The 27,464-nt window shown below is 42.7% G+C and overlaps 1 protein-coding gene across 1 annotated transcript; it reads left to right on the top strand.

Annotated features, from left to right (window-relative positions):
• The first annotated feature begins 597 nt into the window (after positions 1-597).
• LOC106613094 (WD repeat and SOCS box-containing protein 1) lies at positions 598-27,213 on the top strand. Its single transcript, XM_014215011.3, has 9 exons — positions 598-1,002; positions 2,105-2,273; positions 10,958-11,226; positions 16,660-16,791; positions 17,497-17,597; positions 20,559-20,731; positions 20,827-20,940; positions 21,781-21,888; positions 24,553-27,213. The coding sequence occupies exons 1-9, from the start codon at positions 963-965 to the stop codon at positions 24,713-24,715; spliced, it is 1,269 nt and encodes a 422-aa protein (XP_014070486.1). The 5' UTR covers positions 598-962; the 3' UTR covers positions 24,716-27,213.
• Positions 27,214-27,464: the final 251 nt, after the last annotated feature.

The following is a 27,464-nucleotide window of genomic DNA, read 5'->3' as shown; positions in this document are numbered from 1 at the left end:
TATTGTGGGAAGCTTGTGGAAGGCTACCCGAAACGTTTGACTCAAGTTAAACAATTTAAAGGCAATGCTACCAAATACTAATTGAGTGTATGTAAACTTCTGACCCACTGGGAATGTAATGAAAGAAATAAAAGCTGAAATAAATCATTCTCTCTCCTATTATTCTGACATTTCACATTCCTAAAATAAAGTGTTGATCCTAACTGACAGGGAATTTTTACTAGGACTAAATGTCAGGAATTGTGAAAAACTGAGTTTAAATGTATTTGGCTAAGGTGTATGTAACCTTCCGACTTCAACTGTAAATAAAGGTTAAATTAATAAATAAAATAAATACAAATCCCCCAATGTAAATGATGCAAATTTAATTTTGTTGTCCCCCTTCCCACAGCTTTAAGCTTCAACAGAAAAATAGTTCTGGTTTGAAATCTATTTGTTATATATAACCATTTGCCGTTGAAATGGAACAGTGCACAGTAAGAGAGAAATATATAAATATTTGTTAATGAGAGTGGAAAACGGTTACAAATGAAGGGGAGGTGCCATTTTATGACCTTGGTAGCTGTGATGACGTATAGAAAAAAACTGCCACTCAGACAGACCTCCCCAGTGAAAGAAAAGATGCCATCAAGTCTACTCTTCAGCCATTGGATTTCAACGGTGTGCTGTAACACAGTCATTTCGTGGATTTCAATAAACGCAGATTTTAGCCATCCAGTTGAATTGAACAAAACCTATTCTGCACACGGATTTTAAAGAAGATAATTCCTAAAATATTATTTTTTTTAGGGCTCACGCGATATTAGAATTCGCAGCAGGCTACGTGCACAGCATTCCAGACGTCGGAATAGAATCCAGCTTTCTCTCTGGCTAATTATAAAGCTAGCTACTTTGTTTATTTTCCACCAAACTTTTGTTATTAAACCAATAGGTTTTTCTCTACGGATCCGGTTTCTATTTAGATGGCAAGCTTCCCAAATTCTGTAAACGAAAATGAAATAGGTAAGTTGAGATCGTTTTCACTATCTTGCTCTGTGTTTGAGGTGGAGGGGTTGCAAACGTTAATGTTCACCTCGCTATCTAAGATACATTAACCTAGATCGCTAGCTAGCCACTATGTTACGCCTTTCATCAGTCGGTGACGTCATAGGTAGTCTTTATTTTCTATTGTAGGTCAGGTCGTTTCTTCCATAGCATATAACCTATTTACTAGACTAGAGACTCACACTACAGTAACCGCCTGTCACATATTCACGATGCACCCGTGGATTATACTCGGTGGCCCCACACCAAAGACCGTACGGAAGAAACTCTGTACCCACACATCGCGCGAGCAGTCGGCACACTGTTTCGCATGTCATTCGGTGGTGGAGGCGACGGCGGTAACGAGGTTTCTGCAGTATGACTCATTCCTCATTAGTCGGTGAAGCGCACTGATTTATCACGTAGCTAATGTATAAAATGGGTGTTTTGTTGCAACACCTCTATTGCGTAATACATTAAAGTGATATATGATGTCTCATTTATATTCCAACCGAATGTTTATGTTACCCAGTTGAAATAAGTACGGCTAATAATAAATACATACAATAGTTTGTTTTGTTGCAACACTGCGTAATAAATCAAAGTGATATATGATGTCTCATTTAGCTACTTGGTCAACCATATCTTTATGGTACCCAGTTAAAATAAGTTTATTTGGGCTAATAATATGTTGTGTTATAGCCAACTTCATTATCATTGATTTACATTTCTAATGGCATGTCAAATAACAAAACAGTATTGACTCAGAATCTCTCAGTAAAATTACTTTTAAGCATCAGTTCTGACATGGATATGAATGTTCAATCTACAACAGAGGCCAGTTTAGGGTGGTGGAACCAGCCTGATCTGTGTTCGCCTTTCGAAATAGATTGATGAATGCAGCGACCAGGCTGGTGAAATAGAATGATGAAAGCGGTTATCAGGCTGGTTCCACCAGGCTTAGGTCAGTTGGCCCCAAAGTGTCTTTTCTACACTGTCATTCAGATGTTGCTCACAAGCACCATGGCATCATGGTATTTGTGCTATTGATCCCTGACGGACCTCTTGTTTCTGTTTTCAGGTAAGGCTAAGTTCATTGGTGAACTCTTAGTGCCTGTTGCTCCCTTTGACCAGAAGTCTGGGCGAGAGACCTGGACTGTAGCCTTTGCACCTGATGGTTCCTATTTCGCTTGGTCTCAAGGGCATCGCATTGTGACGCTTGTTCCCTGGTCAAAATGCCTGAAGAATTTGTAAGTACCTGTACTAGGCCTAACCACATTCTTGGTCAGTACAATTGTGATCAGAAAGTAACAGGTTACTTCAAAGGTCTGTTTACATTTTGAGGGAGGCCTCCAGAAGCAACTATTCATTTTGAGTTTTGAAAATCAACAGTTTAAAATGTCTGAATAGCCTAACTAATTTGTCTGTGCAATGAATGCACTGACTGGTGTGGAGACCTATTTGGCAGAGACAGCAGTAGAGAGCAGGGGAGCAAGAGAGACAGTGAATGTGGCATGTGCTGGTGTGTTGCTGTTGCCCACTGGGTATTCATTTGGCGGCTGCCCTGCCTGTTTCATTGTCTGGTATTTTAAGGCCCTTTCAGCGCTCCTCCACTCTTACTTTAACAGGTCGCACGGCACACTTCCAAAGGCTACGGCACACTTCCAAAGGCTACGGCACACTTCCAAAGGCTACGGCACACTTCCAAAGGCTACGGCACACTTCCAAAGGCTTCAACAAGAATTAAGCACAAATACTGCATTTACAACAGCCTCCTGTCCAGACCAGTGGCGGCGCTCCCTCTCTGACCACGTGAGCCGGCCAGCCAGGCTACCCTGGAATGTTACTCAAATTAAAAAGGAAGTAGGCTGTAGCCCCCCCACTGGTACTGTATATAAATAAAGACAAATCCCCCCCATGGTAAAATAAAGACAAATCCCCCCATGGTAAAATAAAGACAAATCCCCCCCATGGTAAAATAAAGACAAATCCCCCCCATGGTAAAATAAAGACAAATCCCCTCCATGGTAAAATAAAGACAAATCCCCCCCATGGTAAAATAAAGACAAATCCCCCCCATGGTAAAATAAAGAAAAATCCCCCCCATGGTAAAATAAAGACAAATCCCCCCATGGTAAAATAAAGACAAATCCCCCCATGGTAAAATAAAGACAAATTCCCCCATGGTAAAATAAAGACAAATTCCCCCATGGTAAAATAAAGACAAATCCCCCATGGTAAAATAAAGACAAATCCCCCATGGTAAAATAAAGACAAATCCCCCCCCCCCCCATGGTAAAATAAAGACAAATCCCCCCCATGGTAAAATAAAGACAAATCCCCCCCATGGTAAAATAAAGACAAATCCCCCCATGGTAAAATAAAGACAAATCCCCCCCATGGTAAAATAAAGACAAATCCCCCCCATGGTAAAATAAAGACAAATCCCCCCCATGGTAAAATAAAGACAACCCCCCCCCCCATGGTAAAATAAAGACAAATCCCCCCCATGGTAAAATAAAGACAAATCCCCCCATGGTAAAATAAAGACAAATCCCCCCATGGTAAAATAAAGACAAATCCCCCCATGGTAAAATAAAGACAAATCCCCCCCCCATGGTAAAATAAAGACAAATCCCCCCCCCATGGTAAAATAAAGACAAATCCCCCATGGTAAAATAAAGACAAATCCCCCCCCCCCCCCCCCATGGTAAAATAAAGACAAATCCCCCCCATGGTAAAATAAAGACAAATCCCCCCCATGGTAAAATAAAGACAAATCGTTGAATGAGTACGTTTGTCCAAGCTTTTGACTGGTACTGTATTTTTATTTATTGTTGCTTCATTCCTGTCTCCTAATGTTTCTTACGATATGCTCTTTTGTTTTGCTTGAATATCTTGGTGTTCTGTACTAGATTCTGCTATTTTTAAAGCAGCAGCTGATGGTTGATAACGTAGAGTGGACTTTCATTAATGAGGAGTTCTCGCTAAACCAAGTTAGAGAAAAGGAGACGCTGCTTCTTGTTATTCAGAAGTGGATATTTACTCAAGAGCCTTGTGTTATTTTAGCCTATAATTTTAGCACGTGGAAAAGCTTCTGTAAAGTGCAGTCAAACTTTTACAGAAACGGTCTTGTCTTTGGCAAGAGAAAGCAACATGCAGCAGCTTAGGGTTTTATTACTGTATCCTTATGTTGTAAAATAATGTAAGGTTTACTGCCATGAAGTCACCTACTATGTGTCAGGCTGTAAACAATGACACATCAGATCAATACTAAATAATGTAAGGTTTACTGCCATGAAGTCACCTACTATGTGTAAGGCTGTAAACCCTTCTGTAAACAATGACACATCAGATCAATACTAAAGGAAGGCTGAGGGCTATAAATGTACTTTTACATTATTTCAGGGCTACAGCCTACTTCCTTTTTAATTCGAGTAACAGGCCAGGGTAGCCTGGCTGGCGCGGCTCACGTGGTCAGAGAGGGAGCTCCGACCCTGGTCTGGACAGGAGGCTGTTGTAAATGCAGTATTTGTGCTTCATTCTTGCTGAGCTTTGATTGGTTCTCTGATAGGTTTTTTTTCATGGGGGGTTGAGACTTCACATTGTTTGGATTTGAAAATCCAACAGTTCAGGGGCTGTATGTGGCTCACCATGTGGGTATTTGAGTGAGAAAGACACAAGATAACTAATCATAAAAAAATAATTAAAAAAACCCCAGCCCCCTTCATTATTGAGGCATCGTGCTGACATCAAAAGAGCCTATCCAGACTCTAAAGTCAGGAGGACTTTGAGTTAGGTGTCAGTCAGACTAAGGCCTAGGTGCATCCAATCTGATTTTCTAATATCCACAACATTCTATAACACCACAGAACTGAAAATTCATTCTAGATTCTGACAGTCCAAATTGTTGTTTACAGTTCTAGTTGAGTTCTTGGTCTCGTTCTAGAATATTCTAGTAGTTGTAGTTCATTACTTGTGCTATCCTTCCCTGTGAGGAGGAAACAGAGCGCAGTGGGCTGTGTAGCAAGCTGCCAAGGACACGTGGCATGTATTATCAGTTGCCTTTCTGCAGATCTGGCTCTTTTTCCACACAATAAAGCCTTGTGACCTCCCCAGAACCTTTTCAACTAGTCTGAGCAAAAATAGCTTATTGTATAGTAGACATGTTTGGTATTACCTATTGGATGTTGTGATTAGCTAGTCCAGAATGGTTTAGACAAGTCCTGTCTAGTAGAGAGAGATTGTTTAGAAATTGAAAACCGGTCAAGGTGTAGAGATATACTAGATGCAGAATATAAGGGAACAACTTCAGTATTTAAATGTTTAATAGACAGACAGAGATATTAATATGGGAAGATAGATGCGTTCCTCTAAGACAGCCTTTCTCAAACTTGTTTGTGCCAGGGACCAGCAAGGCATGGGCTTTTTCCTCTGGGGACTTTACATCTTTTTTTTATAATTCATAATCGCTTTTTCTTTATGAACATACATTTTTATACTAAATGAATGAATGATGTATTTAATTGGCTTCCTTCATGGTTTGTCTGTTGTACTCATGGGCAGTGTTGCTCTGTCTGTGCTGTCTTCAGGGGCTGTCTGTCTATAAATGACAAAACAAAAATAATATAATTTAGTCATTATACACAATCACATTACCTGTGTTGTCAATAAAAACAATATAGCAACTTGGGATGCACGATATATCAGAAATCGAACGATATTAGCTAAAAAATGCCAACATCGGTATCGGCCCGATGTCTAGTTTAACGCCGATGTGCAAAGACGGTGTCGAAGCTAACGTGCTTACCTATATAACGTAGGTACATGATGTAATGACACCACCTAAAATGTTGCACTACACATGCAACACAGCATTCCTCACCTAGCCTACAATGTCTGATGTGTGGATCGAGCAGTCAACACGTCGAGCAGTCATTTGAAAGAGTAAGGAAATTTCAGCGAGACAACTCAAAGGCGAAACCCATTAACGGCAGATAATGGAATCCATTGTCCTTGACAATCAACCGTTCTCTGTCGTGGGTGATGTTGACTTTCGCCAACTGGTCGAGCACCGGTACACACTACCAAGTGCACATTTTCCAGATGTTGCCCTACCGGAGTTACACAGTAATAGCGTCACTGCTATTAGCTTCACAACTGACATTTGGACCAGCGATATCAGCCCTATGAGCATGCTAAGTCTGACAGCAGAGTGGGTCATCGAGGATTTCGTACTGAGGAAGTTGTATTGTATGCTCAGGAATATGCTGGTTGTCATACCGCTGCTGCCATTTAAATGGCTTTTGAGAACATGTTTGAAACATGAACACACTAGCTAGATCCATTCGAACAACTGACTGGAGAAATAAGCTCATCAACTGCGCCTGCAGTAGACGTGATACTCTCTGTCATGGCATTGAAATGCCTGCTCAACAAAACTGACAAGGATGTCAACAAATGTGCACAAAATCTGAGAAGCTTTATGTACAATTTCTGGCATCTTTTTTTTTCAGCTCATGAAACATGGGACCAACACTTTACATGTTGCATTTATATATTTTCTAACGCCACCGATTCTGTCACATAACAGCGGAGTGCGTATGCCCATTCTGACTTCGTCAATGCTAAGCTAATCAGTTAGCTAGCGTGCGGCATTAATGCTGACTATTTTCTATGGAGTGAAGATGGCCCCTTTTCCTGACGAGTTGGGTGTTTTTACTGGCCCTCATTGGCGTATGAAACAGTTGCCATTGACAACAGTTTGCCCCGGCAACAAAACTGCCCACACAGGCTGTGAACAAGCGATTCAGTGGCATTCTCTTTTTACTGTGTCTCCACCATGCTTGATGTTATGTACAAGGACCGCTACTGTGATGTAGACAAACAGGGTTTACGTGAAATGTTACATACACAGCTGGACAAGATGGAAACGGACACAGTGACATTGCGCTCCGAGGAAGAGGCCACGGTCAGAGCTGAAACTTCACTGCTTGACATGTATGATGAAATCCTGGTTGAGAATGAAACAACTGAACAAATGAACAATGAAACAGCACAGCAAGTAAGTGAAAGAAACAGGTTTTGATTATGTTTTACCGGTAATGGGGACATGCGTAAATGCCAACAAAATAACTTTTTGTTGTGTGTAACCTTTATTTATCAAGGCAAGTCAGTTATTAAGAACAAGTTCTTATTTCCAATGACGGCCTACCCCGGCCAAACCCGGACGATGCTGGGCCAATTGTGCACTGCCCTATGGGACTCCCAATCACGACCGGATGTGATACAGCCTGGTTTCGAACCAGGGACTGTAGTGACGCCTCTTGCACTGCAATGCAGTGCCTTAGACCGCTGTGTCCGTGTGTGTTAACGATTTAACTGTACTAGAATGCTTAAGGCCACAAAACAAATTATCAGTATCAGTTTTTTGGGGCAAGGAAAATATCATATCGGTGTATCACTAATAGCAACTGAATCTTTATAAACAAATAACAATCAATATATACAATGTTAAATAAATAGAATATTACAAGATGTTTGACTCACTCAATCATTGAGACTGGTGTGCCTGTCTCTTGGACAACAACAGGTCAAACCTCAGAGGGAAGGAGGAGAGGGACACGGAGGAGAGGGACCCGGAGGGGGTTTTAACAGCTACAGTGCCTTGCGAAAGTATTCGGCCCCCTTGAACTTTTCGACCTTTTGCCACATTTCAGGCTTCAAACATAAAGATATAAAACTGTAATTTTTTGTGAAGAATCAACAACAAGTGGGACACAATTATGAAGTGGAACGAAATTTATTGGATATTTCAAACTTTTTTAACAAATAAAAAACTGAAATTGGCCGTGCAAAATTATTCAGCCCCCTTAAGTTAATACTTTGTAGCGCCACCTTTTGCTGCGATTACAGCTGTAAGTCGCTTGGGGTATGTCTCTATCAGTTTTGCACATCGAGAGACTGAAATTTTTGCCCATTCCTCCTTGCAAAACAGATCGAGCTCAGTGAGGTTGGATGGAGAGCGTTTGTGAACAGCAGTTTTCAGTTCTTTCCACAGATTCTCGATTGGATTCAGGTCTGGACTTTGACTTGGCCATTCTAACACCTGGATATGTTTATTTGTGAACCATTCCATTGTAGATTTTGCTTTATGTTTTGGATCATTGTCTTGTTGGAAGACAAATCTCCGTCCCAGTCTCAGGTCTTTTGCAGACTCCATCAGGTTTTCTTCCAGAACGGTCCTGTATTTGGCTCCATCCATCTTCCCATCAATTTTAACCATCTTCCCTGCCCCTGCTGAAGAAAAGCAGGCCCAAACCATGATGCTGCCACCACCATGTTTGACAGTGGGGATGTTGTGTTCAGGGTGATGAGCTGTGTTGCTTTTACGCCAAACATAACGTTTTGCATTGTTGCCAAAAAGTTCGATTTTGGTTTCAACTGACCAGAGCACCTTCCTCCACATGTTTGGTGTGTCTCCCAGGTGGCTAGTGGCAAACTTTAAACAACACTTTTTATGGATATCTTTAAGAAATGGCTTTCTTCTTGCCACTCTTCCATAAAGGCCAGATTTGTGCAGTATACGACTGATTGTTGTCCTATGGACAGAGTCTCCCACCTCAGCTGTAGATCTCTGCAGTTCATCCAGAGTGATCATGGGCCTCTTGGCTGCATCTCTGATCAGTCTTCTCCTTGTATGAGCTGAAAGTTTAGAGGGACGGCCGGGTCTTCGTAGATTTGCAGTGGTCTGATACTCCTTCCATTTCAATATTATCGCTTGCACAGTGCTCCTTGGGATGTTTAAAGCTTGGGAAATCTTTTTGTATCCAAATCCGGCTTTAAACTTCTCCACAACAGTATCTCGGACCTGCCTGGTGTGTTCCTTGTTCTTCATGATGCTCTCTGCGCTTTAAACGGACCTCTGAGACTATCACAGAGCAGGTGCATTTATACGGAGACTTGATTACACACAGGTGGATTCTATTTATCATCATTAGTCATTTAGGTCAACATTGGATCATTCAGAGATCCTCACTGAACTTCTGGAGAGAGTTTGCTGCACTGAAAGTAAAGGGGCTGAATAATTTTGCACGCCCAATTTTTCAGTTTTTTATTTGTTAAAAAAGTTTGAAATATCCAATAAATTTCGTTCCACTTCATGACTGTGTCCCACTTGTTGATTCTTCACAAAAAAATTACAGTTTTATATCTTTGAAGCCTGAAATGTGGCAAAAGGTCGAAAAGTTCAAGGGGGCCGAATACTTTCGCAAGGCACTGTAGTCTGCTGCAATTTTTAGATTTTGTTGCAGCAAGAGAGGAGAAGCCTGTCTCACATAAGTATGTAGAATGAAAGGGGATTCATGTCTTCACTGCCATCTTGCTGAGTTGTGGGTATTCTCTGCTGCTGAACAGCCAGAATGTGGAAAGGCGCATCTCATTAAAACAAGTGTCCCGCATTCTTTTTATTCTCGCCAAATTTGAGCAGCAGTCCCGTTGGTACAGAGTCCGATATAACGTCCCATCGTAATCCATGTCCCGTTATGTAGGACTACTTGTTCAGAACACAGAATATTTGACCTGCAGCTGTATTCTGAGGCATCTCTTGAAAACAAATACATTCTTCATAAGTGTAGCATACACACACACACACAAGAAGCGGGCGTTTGAAATGTCAGTCATCTAATTGGATTGCAAACCAATTTGATGCACGGGCTCTGTCTAAAACCTGTGATTCAATATCATCTGCCATATTGTGGATTCTAGGTGTGACAGTGTTATTGTAAAGTAGGATTTCACTGACCTTTGTAGCAGCAGTTGGGCCTAAAACCTCTTGGCAAGCATCCACGTCTGATGGCATCACCAGCTTTTCAACTATAGCGAAAGGAGCCTGGCATTTGGAAATGTTTTGAGAGAGTACGATGTCCTCAGTCAAGTGTTGTCTGAAATGATTGTGATTTTTTTGGGGGGGGGGTTAGTCTCATCTCTTTCTCGTAAAATAAATATCATCTGGTTCATTCTTGAGATGGGGATGCTTTGTTGAGGCAAGTCTGACAGACCGCTTTTGGTGGGCAACTGTCATTTAAAACAATTCCAGGGCGAGCGTGCGCGCGCATGTGTGTGGTGTAACTATACTTCGTCATGGCAACACCATTATTTTACTGCAGCATGCGTAGTTGAGCGCATTGCCCAAGCAGGCCTATGGCAAGTATTTATTAGATTCAAATATGCCGCAGACCAAAGAAAGACCAAATCATATTCAAGACAAATTTGCCGCGGACCGGCAAGCATTCCTCCACAGACCGGGGTTTGAGAGAGGCTGCTCTTAAGAGGTTCGCAGCAAATTTTTCTCCTCCTAGCAGGGAGTGTAGACCTAAATACTCCTCCTTATGTTTGTTGTCTCATCCTTCCCTGCCCTTGGTCAAAACATTGAATCAAGGCTGAGACCTCGAGGTTCACTAGACTATACATTTTTAAAGGACACCCATGGCTGATTTTGTGGCTCATTGGCCCAGATATCAGTTACTAAGACCTGTTTATGATGACTTCTGTCCTTAGAGGTTACCTGGAGGCCAAATTCCAATAGGGAATAATCATCAGAACATCTTTCTTAACAATATGAAACTCACGGACCAAGTTAGCCAACCCTCTCTCACCACTTTAGACTGCATGTATCACTGTGCTCTCCTCCTGTATGTGCATAATTCTTTTAGCTGTTTGGCACCTGGATCTATTGAATTCAGTTGCGTGACATTAAAAAGTAATGTGATCATGGCCTACATGTAACTCACCTTTCTCCCTCTCCTTTCTCTCCATTACCCTCATTTCCCTGTTCTCCATTTCTGTCCCTTCTCTTTTTCTGCCCTCTCTCCATCTCACTCCCTGTCTTTCCACATGACCCCTCTCCTTCCTCTCTTTCTATCCCACTCTCCAGTGTTGGGGAAGGCTCCAACGGAGCGGGCCCTCAGCGTTTGTCGCGGCAGAACAGCGAGGGGGGAACAGTGGTGCCAGTGGGCGAGCCCAGGGAGCATACCATCGACTGCGGTGACATCGTGTGGGGCCTGGCCTTTGGCTCGTCTGTGCCAGAGAAGCAGAGTCGCTGCGTCAACATCGAGTGGCACCGTTTCAAGTTCGGTCAGGACCAGCTGCTGCTTGCCACGGGCCTCAACAATGGACGTGTCAAGATCTGGGACGTCTATACTGGTGAGCATCTGATTAAACATTAACATCACGACCAGCTGGACGGCTCTGTTTTCACAGTGCATTATCCCTAGTTCCATGTACCAATACAAGTGATTGAATCAGCATGCCTCTTCTCAGCAGGGAGGAAGTTGAAGCCTCGTAGGGGGGTTTCTTGGATCAACTTTCTCCACACAAATCCTGGGCTGTGTTTTCATTCCAGAAAATCCACTTCGCCCTTCTACCTTTTTTCACTCTCTCTCTCACAGATCTTATAGTTGAAAGCAGCAAGGCAGAAATTGGGTGGGGCTGTTTACACTTATGTCAAGGGGAGAGGACATGATATGTCTTGCCTGGAGCTCAACTGGTGGTACCTCGCCAGTCGTGTCCTAAATGGAATGTATTTTATTTTTTTCAGCAGCGGCGTCAAATGTAGCTTTTTGGGGGGGGGGCAGGTTCCTTTTTGCTGGGTGGGGTCCGGCACACCTGTGATACATCTTTTTTTGGCATTATTATGAGGTCACTTCTGGTGACTTTTAAAAGGACATTACACAATGATTTAAAAAAATAAAATCTAATTTCCAATTCAAAAGCGTTACAACCTATAGCCCAATAAATAAATAGGCTGGAGCATGGGGTTGACCATCTGCATTTACCTAATTGAAAAACCACAAAAGACTCTGAATGCATTCAATTCTACAAATGTACTTGGAACTCCAGGGTTTTTTCTGGATCAAAATTGGGCTTAGTGTTTATAGAGGTCCTCTTCTTGGCTGCATATATATATGTTTTTACTGTTTTAAAGCTACTTTCCTGCAATTCTACACATTTTGCAATGGTTTATGATGTGTTCTTATGCTATCTGAGTGGCTCAATCATAACAAAATCAATGGGTGCCGCATGCCATGATATTTATTTTGATTTGGGTGATTCTTAGTGCTCAAAGCTCCATAATAGGTCCATTTTCTTTTCTACATACTTTTTGTAGTGGCAGCAACGATTTTAAGTGAATATAGAGGAAAAACACTGGCTCTGGACATATGTCTGATTGCTGTGCCATCATCTGTTGCCCAGATGCAAGATTATTAGGGACTCTTTTTAGTAGCCAATCATTAAAGAGAGTAGATTTATCTCAGTAGGGTTACATAAGCCTTCCTGATGCACACAGGGCTAGAAAATGAGTTTTTCTAAAATAAGTGCCAAGAGAATGCTCTGTGTGAAGTGAAAGTGAAACAAGGTCGCCATGCCATTCTGCCCATCTCATCTACCCACCCACCTCTAGCTGGCATCCTGTTTTATGGTCTTGTTAGGTTCTAAATACATTTACATTTTAGTCATTTAGCAGACGCTCTTATCCAGAGCGACTTACATTTCATTTCATACATTATTAATTTTTTTTTTTCCGTACTGGCCCCCCGTGGGAATCGAACCCACAACCCTGGTGTTGCAAACACCATGCGTTGCAAACACCATGCTCTACCAACTGAGCTACAGGGAAGGCCTATTAAAACTCATGGACGATTAGTAAAACTTAAACCAAGTTTATTCACCCATTGGGTCATACAGCTGCATAAGACAAATACATATTTCCACCAGTGGTAGTATATAAACTCAGTAAAAAAAGAAACATCCCTTTTTCAGGACCCTATCTTTCAAAGATAATTATGTAGAAATCTAAATAACATCACAGATCTTCATTGTAAAGAGTTTAAACACTGTTTCCCATGCTTGTTCAATGAACCATAAACAATTAATGAACATGCACCTGTGGAACGGTCGTTAAGACACTAACAGCTTACAGACGGTAGGCAACTTAGGACACTAAAGAGGCCTTTCTACTGACTCTGGAAAAACACCAAACGAAAGATGCCCAGGGTCCCTGCTCATCTGCGTGAACGTGCCTTAGGCATGCTGCAAGGAGGCATGAGGACTGCAGATGTAGCCAGGGAAATAAATTGCAATGTCCGTACTGTGAGACGCCTAAGACAGCGCTACAGGGAGACTGGACGGACAGCTGATCATCCTCACAGTGGCAGACCACATATAACAACACCTGCACAGGATCGGTACATCTGAACATCACACCTGCGGGACAGGCACAGGATGGCAACAACAACTGCCCGAGTTACACCAGGAACGCACAATCCCTCCATCAGTGCTCAGACTGTCCGCAATAGGCTGAGAGAGGCTGGACTGAGGGCTTTTAGGACTGTTGTAAGGCAGGTCCTCACCAGACATCACCGACAACAACGTCGCCTATGGGCACAAACCCACCGTCGCTGGACCAGACAGGACTGGAAAAAAAGTGTTCTTCGCTGAAGAGTCGTGGTTTTGTCTCACCAGGGGTGATTGTCGAATTCATGCTTATCGTCGAAGGAATGAGCGTTACACCGAGCCCTGTACTCTGGAGCGGGATCGGTTTGGAGGTGGAGGGTCCGTCATGGTCTGGGGTGGTGTGTGACCCTCCAGCATGACAATGCCACCAGCCATACTGCTCGTTCTGTGCGTGATTTCCTGCAAGACAGCAATGTCAGTGTTCTGCCATGGCCAGCGAATAGCCCGGATCTCAATCCCATTGAGCACATCTGGGACCTGTTTGATCGGAGGGTGAGGGCTAGGGCCATTCCCCCCAGAAATGTCTGGGAACTTGCAGGTGCCTTGGTGGAAGAGTGGGGTAACATCTCACAGTAAGAACCGGCAAATCTGGTGCAGTCCATGAGGAGATGCACTGCAGTACTTAATGCAGCTGGTGGCCACACCAGATACTGACTGTTATTTTTTATTTTGACCCCCTTTGTTCAGGGACGCATTATTCCATTTCTGTCTGTGGAACTTGTTCAGTGTATGTCTCAGTTGTTGAATCTTATGTTCATACAAATATCTACACATGTTAAGTTTGAGAGGACATACATTTTTTTGCTGAGTTTATATATCCCGATTTGGGTGGAGTCTCCTCCTCTCTAAACATTACATCTTTATTACTAGGCAGGAACCTTCCCTGACCCCACCATATACAGCCCTCCTATAGATACCCATTAACTTCTGGTGTATAAACTAGACTATGGCACTCCTCATGCCTCTAGTTATAACTGATGATTAACAATATTTCAAGTTTAGAAATCCTACCCATCAGTCTGTGTTGGAGACAGTCAGTGGGTGATATAATGTGTTGACGTTCATTTTAGCCCAGCTGTCTGCTTGTGCCGCCTCTCCTGCTCCCATGTTTTTTACTGACACACCTGAATGATGACGTTTGCCCACGGCCCCTCTCTCCCTGCTGCCAACACAGTGCTGATGTCACAACCCCGCTAGGCCCCCCTCTCTCCTAGACTCATTGGTTCTCTTTCTCTCACACACCTACAGTTGAATTCGGAAGTTTACGTACACCTTAGCCAAATTACATTTAAACTCCGTTTTTCACAATTCCTGACATTTAATCTTAGTAAAAATTCCCTGTCTTAGGTCAGTTAGGATAACCACTTTATTTTAATAATGTGAAATGTCAGAATAATAGTGTAGAGTGATTTATTTATTTCATCATGTTCCCAGTGGGACTAAAGTTTACATACACTCAATTAGTATTTGGTGGCATTGCCTTTAAATTGTTTAACTTGGGTCAAATGTTTCGGTTAGCCTTCCACAAGCTTCCCACAATAAGTTGGGTGAATTTTGGCCCATTCCTCCTGACAGAGCTGGTGTAACTGAGTCAGGTTTGTAGGCCTCCTTGCTCGCACACACACTTTTCAGTTCTGCCCACAAATGTTCTATGGGATTGAGGTCAGGGCTTTATGATGGCCACTCCAATACTTTGACTTTGTTGTCCTTAAGCCATTTTGCCACAACTTTGGAAGTATGCTTGGGGTCATTGTCCATTTGGAAGACCCATTTGCGACTAAGCTTTAACTTCCTGACTGTCTTGAGATGTTGCTTCAATATATCCACCTAATTTTCCTACCACATGATGCCATCTATTTTGTGAAGTGCACCAGTCCATCCGGCAGCAAAGCACCCCCACAACATGATGCTGCCACCCCAGTGCTTTACGGTTGGGATGGTGTTCTTCAGCTTTTTCCTCCAAACATAATGATGGTCATTATGGCCAAACAGTTCTATTTTTGTTTCATCAGACCGGAGGACGTTTCTCCAAAAAGTACGATCTTTGTCCCCATGTGCAGTTGCAAACCGTAGTCTGGCTTTTTTTATGACGGTTTTGGAGCAGTGGCTTCTTCCTTGCTGAGTGGCCTTTCGGGTTACGTCGATATAGGACTCGTTTTACTGTGGATATAGATACTTTTGTACCTGTTTCCTCCAGCATCTTCACAAGGTTCTTTGCTGTTCTGGGATTGATTTGCACTTTTCGCATCAAAGTACCTTCATCTCTAGGAGACAGAATGTGTCTCCTTCATGAGCGGTATGATGGCTGTGTGGTCCATCATTTTCTGGAATTTTCCAATCTGTTTAAAGGCACAGTCAATTTAGTGTATGTAAACTTCTGACCCACTGGAATTGTCATACAGTGAAATAATCTGTCTGTAAACAATTGTTGGTAAAATTACTTGTCATGCCCAAAGTAGATGTCCTAACCGACTTGCCATAACTTGTTGACAAGAAATGTGTGGAGTGGTTGAAAAACGAGTTTTAATGACTCCAACCTAAGTGTATGTAAACTTCCGACTTCAACTGTATTTCCCTCCTGGCTCCAGTGATCGCATGGCATTCTGACATCGATCCAGATCTCCAGTTCACTTTATCAAGAACTGATTATTCTGGCTTTGCTTTCTTTATTTCATGGCTGAATATTGCCAGTGGCGTTACTTTTGTTAGGATTTGGCTTCAGGCGTAATTAGGGTGTTATTGTAATAACTATTATAATAGATTATTATACCCCAATTTAGAGTTGTCAACTGTTAGCAGACTATTTGAGAATAGCTACTGTAATTGAGTCCCATCCTCCCCTCAATGGAACCAGTGTTTGGACTGAGTGTCAGGAAGTAACAAATTGCAGGGTTTAACTCAGGATTACTCTGCTTTCAACTATTGTGTGTCAGTCTACCCAGAGGGTATTCTGTGTCACTCTGACTGTCAACACCAGGACCAGCCTTTGAAATAGAGCTCTCCTGGGCTCCACCTCATCACGTAAAGAAAAGAGCACAGTCAGTGGGACTAGTTGTTACATGAAGAATTCATTTGTGACCGCCCTCTTTCTTTCCCCTCTTAAATATTTCTTTCTATACTCCATCTCACTCTCTTTTTCTGTGCCTCTGTAAAAAACTGACAGCGCTCTGGTTACTTTTTGCATGGGTGTGGAACCCACACTATTCTACACCCCACAGAGGGAATAAAACAAATTCCCCAAGGCTGTGTAAACAGAGGTGGTGGAGTTGACCTACAGTAACTTGTCTGTGCTGTGTATCTCATTAGCTTTATTATTAACTCTGGGGTTGTTTGCCTTTACAGGAAAGCTGTTGCTGAATCTCATGGACCATACAGATATAGTGCGAGACCTGACTTTCGCCCCTGATGGCAGCCTCATGCTAGTCTCGGCATCCAGAGACAAAACCCTGAGGGTCTGGGACCTGAAAGATGACGGTAAGAACACTGAGCCCTGAGGAACACCTTTTTATTATCTTGGACCTGAAACCATTTTCCATGCTTGTTAACATAGTTATTGTTTTTGTTAGAGATTTTACAGCTGTGCCAGCAAGCCACACTGATCTGTTGAGGTCAAGATTATTATCATGCATGCAGATGTCGTTTTTGTGTGTTGGGCTTATACACATCTACACACGAAGCTGAAGAAGTAGGGAGCATGTGATAAGTTGCCTTTGTTCCAGTGGAATGAGCTTCTGCTGCTGGCAGTTCCACCTTGAAAGGCCCCTCACCCCCTGCATGCGTTTTAAGCTCACATGAGCAGAGAATGTTAAAATTGGGCCCAAGTCCCCTGACACATCTATTTGATCTGTGAGTCCGTGTTTTCAAATGACGCAATCAACATACCCAAACACAAGCAGTAGGATTTCCTACAGTTTTTGTAACTTGAAAAATGAAACTCCGCGAGCCTAGTCTCCATAGCCTAATTGGAAAAACCTACATTTTACCATCTAAGCCCATTAATTAAAATAGCACAGTTATCCCTATTGAAATCTTGCAGACAATCCTATAAACCTTGGAAACATAATCAGCAGACATTTGTACTGTTACTTCATCACAATAATAATTTCTTAAAAAGCAAATGGTTTATGCATTTTTCCGTCACATGTACATGTCATAACAACCTGTGATGCTGTGTTGTAGGCAACATGGTGAAAGTGTTGCGGGGTCATCAGAACTGGGTCTATTGCAGCGCATTCTCACCAGACTCCTCAGTCCTCTGCTCTGTCGGAGCCAGTAAATCGGTACGTACACCTGTTCCCCTTTCTCTCCCTTTTGAGATGAACTGCTTCTCTGTGCTATTGCTTGTCTAGTTATGCTCAATGACCTATCAGTGAAACACTCCCACCTTCCCCTCAACTGAATCTTGATCGTTATGCTTGGTGTCATGACTAGTTCAACAGCCCTGCCTGTAGTTCGGTTTGGCTTGGTTTGAAACAGCTTTGGTATTGTAATATGCATGTAGACTAACAAATGATCACACACTTTTTTGTAATAGTTCTGGTATTTATCCTCCATCTACAATCCAGCTCACAATCTTTAACTGTTCATTTGATGCTTTACAATGTGGGATGCAGATTGCTATGCTTTATTTAATGACCTTTGAACCTCAGTGCTGACCAAAATCATTCAAAGAAATGTTGTAAATATTTTTGGATTTCCCTTTTTGATAAAATCTACCTGGTATTTAGTAAATAGTATGCAAGGAGAAAATGAGATGCTTAGCTAAGTGGCGTAGTCCTCAAAATGGCTGCCCAGCCAGTGAGGGATTGGACCCCAATGACTTCAGTCACAGATGCACACTTTGCAAGAACTTCATTAACATGCTAGTTGTTAGTTACTGTAGCCAGTTCCACCCTTCTTGTGCAGGGTGCAGCTAGATTGTTGTTAGGCTGTGTGTCCATAAGTGTCTTGCTTTCCCTGTCACAGGTGGCAGGTGTGTGAGTGTTTTTGAAGGGAGGGAGCGCCGCGCTGACATAAAGCAGCCGGTGCAGACGGCTGGCTGGTGGCACCAGTGCCACTACTACTGCCGGGCTGGGACGCACTGTGCCCCTGCCCAGGGGGCAGCCTTGCACCTACCTGACCGCATGGTCTCCCGTACGTAGGTGCTGCTGTCTCCATGTTTGTCTACCTCCGCTGTCGCAGTTCCTCCTTCTATATCAGTTATAAAACAGTGATTTTAAAACGGCAGTAAAGTCAACACTTCCCACCCACATGGTCCCTTACCCCTCTCCTTCACCTCCTACTGTCCCTCCCTATCTCACCTCGCCCCCCCCACTCCCAAATGTACTTAATTAGAAACCCTACCTATTATAGCACACCTTAACTGACATTTTGTTAGGTTAGTAGTTTGTCAGTTCAATGTCAGTCTCGCCCTCCCACAGTCTCTAACTTGTATGAATGACATTGTTATGATTATTTATGTCTCTCCATAATGAGGCTGTTCACATCAGTTACTTTAGTTTGATAGCCTTAGTTCTCCCTCATCCTCCTGACTTCTCTCCCGGGGCCCATGTTTAAGGGCCAGTCTGCACGCCCGTCTCTGTTGTGGCCGCCCCACTCAGCCCCTTTTGTAATGAAGTTAGTGTGCAGGGGTCAGGTCATTGTTGGCGTAAATGAGAATTGAAAGGACTCTTTGTGGCTCCGCAGACTGCCATCATCCCCATAAATGTCCGCCTTTGTCCCAAACACTCTACCAAAATGAACATGGACAATGTTGGAGTCGAAAAAAACATGATGTAAGTTAGTGAATTCCCTGTTGCCTCATAATTGGCCAAAGGGCAGTATTTTCCTCATGGAAATGTCCCACTTTGATTAGCATTTGCATATTTTTTTGTTAAAGCAGATAGAGAAAACAAACGCAATGGTCAATGATTTTCTGTGATCATAGTGGGAGAGGAAGAACAGTCTCTCATACAGAATGACTGAAAACCAAAACACATACTCGTCATAGTACAAAAAACAAAACTGCTAATACATTCAAACTGAACTCTAAATTGCTTGAACAGAAATTTTCTAGAGAACTGGGCCTCATTAAAAACACCACAGAAAACAAAGGAGGCAACTGTAACTGTCTGCCATTTTGGAGCAGATTTTCCAGTCACTGGCAGCTGGCTGTCTTATAAACTGTGGAGTGGTGTAGCTTGCCTAAAATGCAGGCAGTAGCCTCATGCGTTGGATTCCTTTCATTTCACACTAACGCTAGAGGAGAGAGTAGGAGAACGTTTTGAACTGAAGTAGCCCCTAGAAACCATTGACTTGATTGTGGAATGGCATTTATCTACTTTAGCTGAAATGTTGCACTTTTGCTCAAGTGCAATGTTTGCAAAACTCCTTGTGACATTTTCAATAGGCCTATACAATCTTGTTTTGGTTCTAAAAGTTACAAGGAAGTTCAACATCACTGTTAAAGCCTCTCTAGAATTGGAGTTTAATTAGATTTGCTCTGTTCTGGTCAATTTAAAGTTTTAACAAACAACAAGGCATGTTCCTCTTGCGCATGCATTACATTGCTCTGGAGCAAAGGAACGTTCAAGGCTTTATGGCTGACTGTTGAAAACCGTGTGCACATGTTGCAAATGTGTGTCCAAAGGCGTCAACCTTTTGGCCATCAAATGTTTTTTTTCTCTTGCAGTATGTCTCTTCGTAGGCTTCCACCGGAGGTGCGAGCCTTTTGTAATCACAGTGAACTAGAACTCTGAAAGGGGAATACCAGTGGAGTAACACTATGTTACCTTAAGTTACTACTTGTTTTATTTTCTTCTTTTTCTGTAGACTTAAAAATGTTTGTATTGAGAACGTTGTAATTAGATATTGATATGTTTAAATGCTAGCCTACGTCAAGAAAATTACAATTTATACGGAGCACTATTTTAGCAGCTATGTTAAGAAACCAGATGTGCAGTGACATGCATTTTGTTACATAACATAGAATTGCTGCTTGAGTAGCATGTGATTTATTTTGTGCGTTGTTTGGTCTGTAGTTCTACACATAAGCCATAAAATGACACTGAGCATACAATGATTTTTCTGTTTATTTCTTGTTTTATTTTTGTTGCTTAATTTAATTACTTGTAATATACATTGCATCTGTTTTGACATTTAATGTCAGTAGTTTTTAGGTTAAGTGTTTTAAGTTGTTTAAAATGATTGTCCCTGCATTGCGTTATTCCGTGGGCTATAACATGGACCTCTTTCTTCTGTAGGTGTTCCTTTGGGATATGGATAAATATTCCCTGATCCGGAAGCTTGAGGGTCACCATAATGACGTGGTGTCCTGTGAGTTCTCTCCTGATGGCGCCTTGCTCGCCACCGCCTCCTACGACACCAGCGTCATCATCTGGGACCCCCACGTGGGCACTGTGCTGCTGGAGCTAGCGTAAGTCACAGACACCAGGAACTAGGGCAAAGCAATGACACAATGTTGTTAAGACCTTGTTGAAGTTTTCTTATCTCTGTGTTTCTCTCCTTCAGGCACCTCTTCCCTCCCCCCTCGCCCATCTTTGCAGGAGGGGCCAACGATCGCTGGGTACGTTCCGTAGCATTCTGTCACGACGGGCGTCACATCGCCAGCATCACTGATGACAGGTAAGGAACAAAGGCTGAGACCTGTGTCTGGTGCATCAGGAGGGTCCAATAAGGAAAAGCTCAGCTTTAAAAATGTTTGAGATTCTTATGGCTAATGTCCACTTGATCCTCTCTCTAAGGCGTTCTCTTCTACCACAGGTGTAGAGTATGGCTGGTGTAGATTTGTAAATTTGTGTTGGCCATAGCTGCTTCACCAAGCTCACTTGCGCTGTCACACTTCACGGTGTACATGGTAAACTGTGTGCCCTCTCTGCTGATGAAAAAGGGTTTGTTTGCTGCAGTAGCAGAGCGATGTGATGCAGAGAGAGAGGGAGTCACGAGTCTTAATGGGGTCTGAGTGAGAACAGAGCTGTTGCAGCCAGGCAGGGCCCCCTTTGGGAATGGCTCACATGACGGCCATTAATCAACCGCTGACGCCTTGCTTCCGTCTCTCCTTAGCCCTTCCCTTCGTTGGTTAGGCTGCTAAGTGTTTACCAGTGTGAAGGCAGTGCTAGAGGGAGAGGAGGAACAAGTCTCACAAAATGGCGGGGACTATTTTTTTTTTTTCCCCAGCCACATCTGCCAAGATTAGTTTTTCAGATAGAATGAGGATAAAACATTTAGAATTTGAATAGTTACATTTTATTTAAGTGACAATAAACCCTTTTTTAATTTGAAGCAGAACAATATGAATCCTACAGTCTTTCAGCCAGCTTGTTTTGTCTCTAATGCAGTTCCCATGTGATCTATGTCAGCTGTGTCTGACCAGCGCCCCTCTTGTGGTCTACCTCTCCCTCTTTATTTTGTCCTTCTCTCTCTTCTACACACCCATTAACTCATTCTGTCCCTCCCTCTCTCCAGAATGGTGCGTTTCTGGACCATTGATGAGAAGTCTCCCAAGGCCATCGCTCCCCTCACTAATGGCCTCTGCTGTGCCTTCTCTACTGATGGGAGTGTCTTAGCAGCTGGGTGAGGCGCACACACACTCCTACACACCTACCTACACGACTCCACACACACCTAACTACACCTCTCCACACACACACACTCCTACACACCTACCTATACGACTCCACACACACCTAAATACACCTCTCCACACACACACACTCCTACACACCTACCTACACGACTCCACACACACCTAAATACACCTCTCCACACACACACACTCCTACACACCTACCTACACGACTCCACACACACCTAACTACACCTCTCCACACACACACAGTCCTACACACCTACCTACACGACTCCACACACACCTAACTACACCTCTCCACACACACACACTCCTACACACCTACCTACACGACTCCACACACACCTAACCACACCTCTCCACACACACACACCTCTCCACACACACACTCCTACACACCTACACACACCTCTCCACACACACTCCTACACACCTACCGACACCTCTCTCCACACACACACACACTCCTACACACACCTACCGACACCTCTCCACACACACACACACACACACACACACCTACCTACACCTCTCCACACACACACCTCTCCACACACACACTTACACACCTACCTACACACACACACACACACACACACACACACACACACACACACACACACACACACACACTCACACAACTACCTACACCTCTACACACACACACTCCTACCGACCTCTCCACACACACACACACTCCTACACAACTACCTACACCTCTCTCCACACACACACACACACACACACACACACTCCTACACCTACCTACACCTCTCCACACACACTCCTACCTACACCTCTCCACACACACACACACACACACACTCCTACCTACACCTCTCCACACACACACACACCTACCTACACCTCTCCACACACACACTCCTACCTACACCTCTCTACACACACACTCCTACCCACACACTCCTACACACGCACACACTCCTACCGACACCTCTCCCCACACACACACACACACACACACACACACACACCACACACACACACCTCCAGTTGAAGTCTGAAGTTTACATACACTTAGGTTGGAGTCATTAAAACTCATTTTTCAACCACTCCACAAATTTCTTGTTAACAAACTATAGTTTTGGCAAGTTGGTTAGGACATCTACTTTGTGCAAGACACAAGTCATTTTCCCAACAATTGTTTACAGACAGATTATTTTACTTATAATTCACTGTATCACAATTCCAGTGGGTCAGAAGTTTACATACACTAAGTTGACTATACGCAAGTATAAACACCATGAGACAACCATGAGTGCAAATCAATCCCAGAACAACAACAAAGGATCTTGTGAAGATGCTGGAGGAAACGGGTACAAAAGTATCTATATCCACAGTACAACGAGTCCTATATCGACATAACCTGAAAGGCCACTCAGCAAGGAAGAAGCCACTGCTCCAAAACTGGCATAAAAAAAGCCAGACTACGATTTGCAACTGCACATGGGGACAAAGATCGTACTTTTTGGAGAATGTCCTCTGGTCTGATGAAACAAAAATAGAACTGTTTGCCATAATGACCATCGTTATGTTTGGAGGAAAAAGGGGGAGGCTTGCAAGCCGAAGAACATCATCCCAACCGTGAAGCACGGGGGTGGCAGCATCATGTTGTGGGGGTGCTTTGCTGCAGGAGGGACTGGTGCACTTCACAAAATAGATGGCGTCATGAGGTAGGAAAATTAGGTGGATATATTGAAGCAACATCTCAAGACATCAGTCAGGAGGTTAAAGCTTGGTCGCAAATGGGTCTTCCAAATGGACAATGACCCCAAGCATACTTCCAAAGTTGTGGCAAAGTCAAGGTATTGGAGTGGCCATTACAAAGCCCTGACCTCAATCCTATAGAAAATTTGTGGGCAGAACTGAAAAGGCGTGTGCCAGCAAGGAGGCCTACAAACCTGACTCAATTACGCCAGCTTTGTCAGGAGGAATGGGACAGAATTCACCCAACTTATTGTGGGAAGCTTGTGGAAGGCTACCCGAAACGTTTGACTCAAGTTAAACAATTTAAAGGCAATGCTACCAAATACTAATTGAGGGTATGTAAACTTCTGACCCACTGGGAATGTGATCAAAGAAATACAATTTGAAATCAATCATTCTCTCTACTATTATTCTGACATTTCACATTCTTAAAATAAAGTGGTGATCCTAACTGACCTAAGACAGGGAATGTAATGTCAGGAATTGTGAAAAACTGAGTTTAAATGTATTTGGCTAAGGTGTATGTAAACCTCCGACTTCAACTGTACCTCCGCCTCTGCGCGCACACACACTCCTACACACCTACCTACACCTCTCCACACACACCCATTCAGTCCATTTAGGTGCTCGGGGGGGAATAATCCTTTTTGAATTGCACACACCCTAGTCTATAGGCAAGTGGCAGGTGATCAATCAAGTCATTGTGTTCTGCCAGAAACTGGTTTTGCAGCTTTTTATTTCTGCTGTAGGAAGCGCAGCGGCTCCTATATGTTAACGGTTAACCGGGAGCCTGGGTGTATCTTACGATGCTTCAACCAGTTCTGTTAGGGAGACCATGGCTACCTAGTACCTACCTTTCAGTGCTGTTGTGAGGGATAGATTGACATGGAAATAACTCTCTCGCCCCGTTTCTCTCTCAGGTCTCGAGACGGCAGCGTGCATTTCTGGGCGTGCCCAAAGAGCATTGCCAGCCTGCAGCACCTGTGTCGCATGGCACTACGACGGGTCATGTCCACCCAGCAGGTGCAGACACTGCCCATCCCGCCCCGCATACGCTCCTACCTGTCTTACCAAGATCTCTAGCCCTTCACCCTCACCGCCCAACACCGCACGCTGGAAACCAATGAATATTACCTTCCTTGAAAAAATACCCAGGATAAAGAAGACAACAGAAGAGGAAAACTTGATTTACAGACTAACACCCCAATGCTATTCTGTGGCAAGGCAGCTTCTTTTTCTATGTATTTATTTTTGTTGGTTTACTTTTGTTTGTGCAAGCCACAGTCTCCCTCAGGGAGTGTGCTTGAATGGTTAAGTTATTTCAGTGGTTAAGATGGCCTTACCATATCAGTCACCTCTGGATAGTTCTGCATTCTTCCTGCAATAGAGACTTGTTCTCTGTAGATAATTGGCCGCTTTTAGATTTTCGATGCTCCCTAACTGTCTAACTTTGATTTCGAATGCCTGTTAGAAAGCTGGACAAATCGAGGAGACTATAAATGTCGAGGTCCATTATCCTTTCTACAGTTTCCATTTGTTTTTGGTAATTTCAATATCAATTGAGATCGTTTTCCCTTTCCCTAAATACCTTTTTTATTTATTTATTTTAAAAAAAAATAGTCAAACCATCTGCGGGTCGGCTTGAATGCGCTGGCGGGCTGAATCCGGTGTTTAACATCACTGGGGTAAGTGAATGACTGCTGATAAGATTTAGTGTAGTGCCCTCCCAATGTTTTCTGCTACACTAGATCTCCCCAGGTCTTAACCCTCACTCACTCGCTGCCCCAGCTCCTCAATGGGCTTTTCTTTCCACACTTCCAGCCTCACTCATGTCCAGGAGGGAAAGGACGGCCTGTAGCCTTCACTGTCTCACATCTCACTCTCCAAAATAATAGCGACCCATGGCCTGACCTGTTTTGCTTCTCATAATATGTATATTTTTTACCTGTAAAAAAAAAAAATCTGTATGGACAATTATTGTGTGCAAGTCTGTGTGTGTGTATATACACAATATATTATAAATACCTATTAATATACCAGTATATGAATGTATCAGAGGGTGTAGTATGTTTTTTTTACTGCTGTTTTCTTTTTGAATAATAGACTGTTGCAAGCAGTTTTTTCCCCCTCTGTACATAGTTTTCGCTCGTTTTAATGTGAAGACCTGTAAATGAATGAATGAGACAATCTCTTATTGTAGAGATCAGGGTGTAGTCTGTGCTCCTTCAGAAGTGGTGAGACGGAGACTGTGAAAGTGTGGATTATAGTGTGCCCTAGGACTTATTCAAAAACACAGAAAAAGCCTAATAGGCGGTTGACATCCGTATTAATGACGGTCTGAAACCCCTTTTCTATCCTGTGCTATGCTGCACAACTCTAAAGTGGTGTTTCTAAGTGTAAGAAATAACCTGTCGTGGAGAGCTATACAACATCTGAAAATAAGTCTTTACAGTTGCCATCTGTAGCATGGGATCTTTATTGATTGTGTCATACATGACTGGCAAGCCTTTGAAGGCCTATATGCAGACATTTGATAGTAAATATTTAATTGGGGGGAAAATGAATTATTTTCAGAAACAGAATGTTGAGAAGAGCCTAACTGAATAGTATTAATGGTCTACTTTTTGTATTTTGTCTATGTTGACCTTGGTAGTGGATACAGGCCTGCTGTTACTCAATCTTGGAAATACGTTTTCTGTCTGTCAATGCTGATGCCAAAGGTCTCTCTTTCTCTCTCGGTTTATAGCCTGTTCTTGTCAGTCAGTGACTTTTCTCTCTCATGGCTAAAACTTCTAACTATTGTGCATCTGTGAATTTGATTTGATTTATCCTGTTAGTAAAGCCATAAGGCTGTTGTCTTCAGTAACCGGTTGGGTTGGTGTGTTTAGTAAAGCCTTTGCTGATTTAGATCTAGAGCCAGTGAATGAATCCAAGCGCTGGGTTCTCACCAGTGTTGGGGAATAGTAAACTGCATGTAGTTCAACTAGTAATTGAACTACAGTTTGCATTAGCTTGGTGGTAACTTAATTCAATCTCGGTAGTTTTTTTTCTGTAGTTAATACAGGTTTTTGCCATGTAGTGGTGTAGCTAACTAAAACTATGGGTGAAGTAGGCAATCATTTCCTAAATGTTTGGGCATCAAACCTGCCTAATTCTCAATTGGAACATTAGTTTTTGTGTTTAATAGGCTAAATTACACATTTTGTTTAACATACTGTATGACCCCAAAGTGATCTTTGCTTGCAATTTATAGTCTGACATTTCAGATTTACATATACTTTTTCACAAAGTAGTTTGGATGTAGTGAACTACATTTTCAAAGTAACATTAGTTAAGGAAACTATATTTTTTTCAGGGTTAGCTTAACTTCTTTCAGTGTGAAGTAAGTTTACCAAGCTACCAATATCATTACAGAATAGCTTCCCCAAAACTGGTTCTCTCACTATTCAACAAGTAAAATGTTGAATATATCAAATTGAAATTAAATCCTTTTTTTTCTCTCTTTCTGGTCTGCTTTATGCATGTATTGTTTTTTTGCATTTATAGTTTGAATAAAGCCTTTTTTTGAAAACCAAAAATAAGTCATAAGTTTTCTTTGTTTTGTCCTTTTCTTGAAGTCACCAGGAAAGCTTTATCCTGGAACCCACAAGGCAAAAGGAAAAGAGGTCACCTGAGAAACACTGAAGTCTTGTTCACACTGCAGGCCTTAATGCTGAAGTCTGTTTTTTCTTCAAATCCATTTAGTAAAAATGACTATCCGAACAGCAAGTTTCAAGTTACCAAATGTGTGTGTTCAGACGACAGTCATTTGGTGACACTGTTAGTTGTCATA

The sequence above is a fragment of the Salmo salar genome, chromosome 09 (genome assembly GCF_965601325.2).
Source record: "Salmo salar chromosome 09, fSalSal1, whole genome shotgun sequence".
Lineage (NCBI taxonomy): Eukaryota > Metazoa > Chordata > Actinopteri > Salmoniformes > Salmonidae > Salmo > Salmo salar.
The sequence above is the reverse complement of the archived record's forward strand: the minus strand, read 5'-3'. Positions and strand labels throughout refer to the sequence as shown.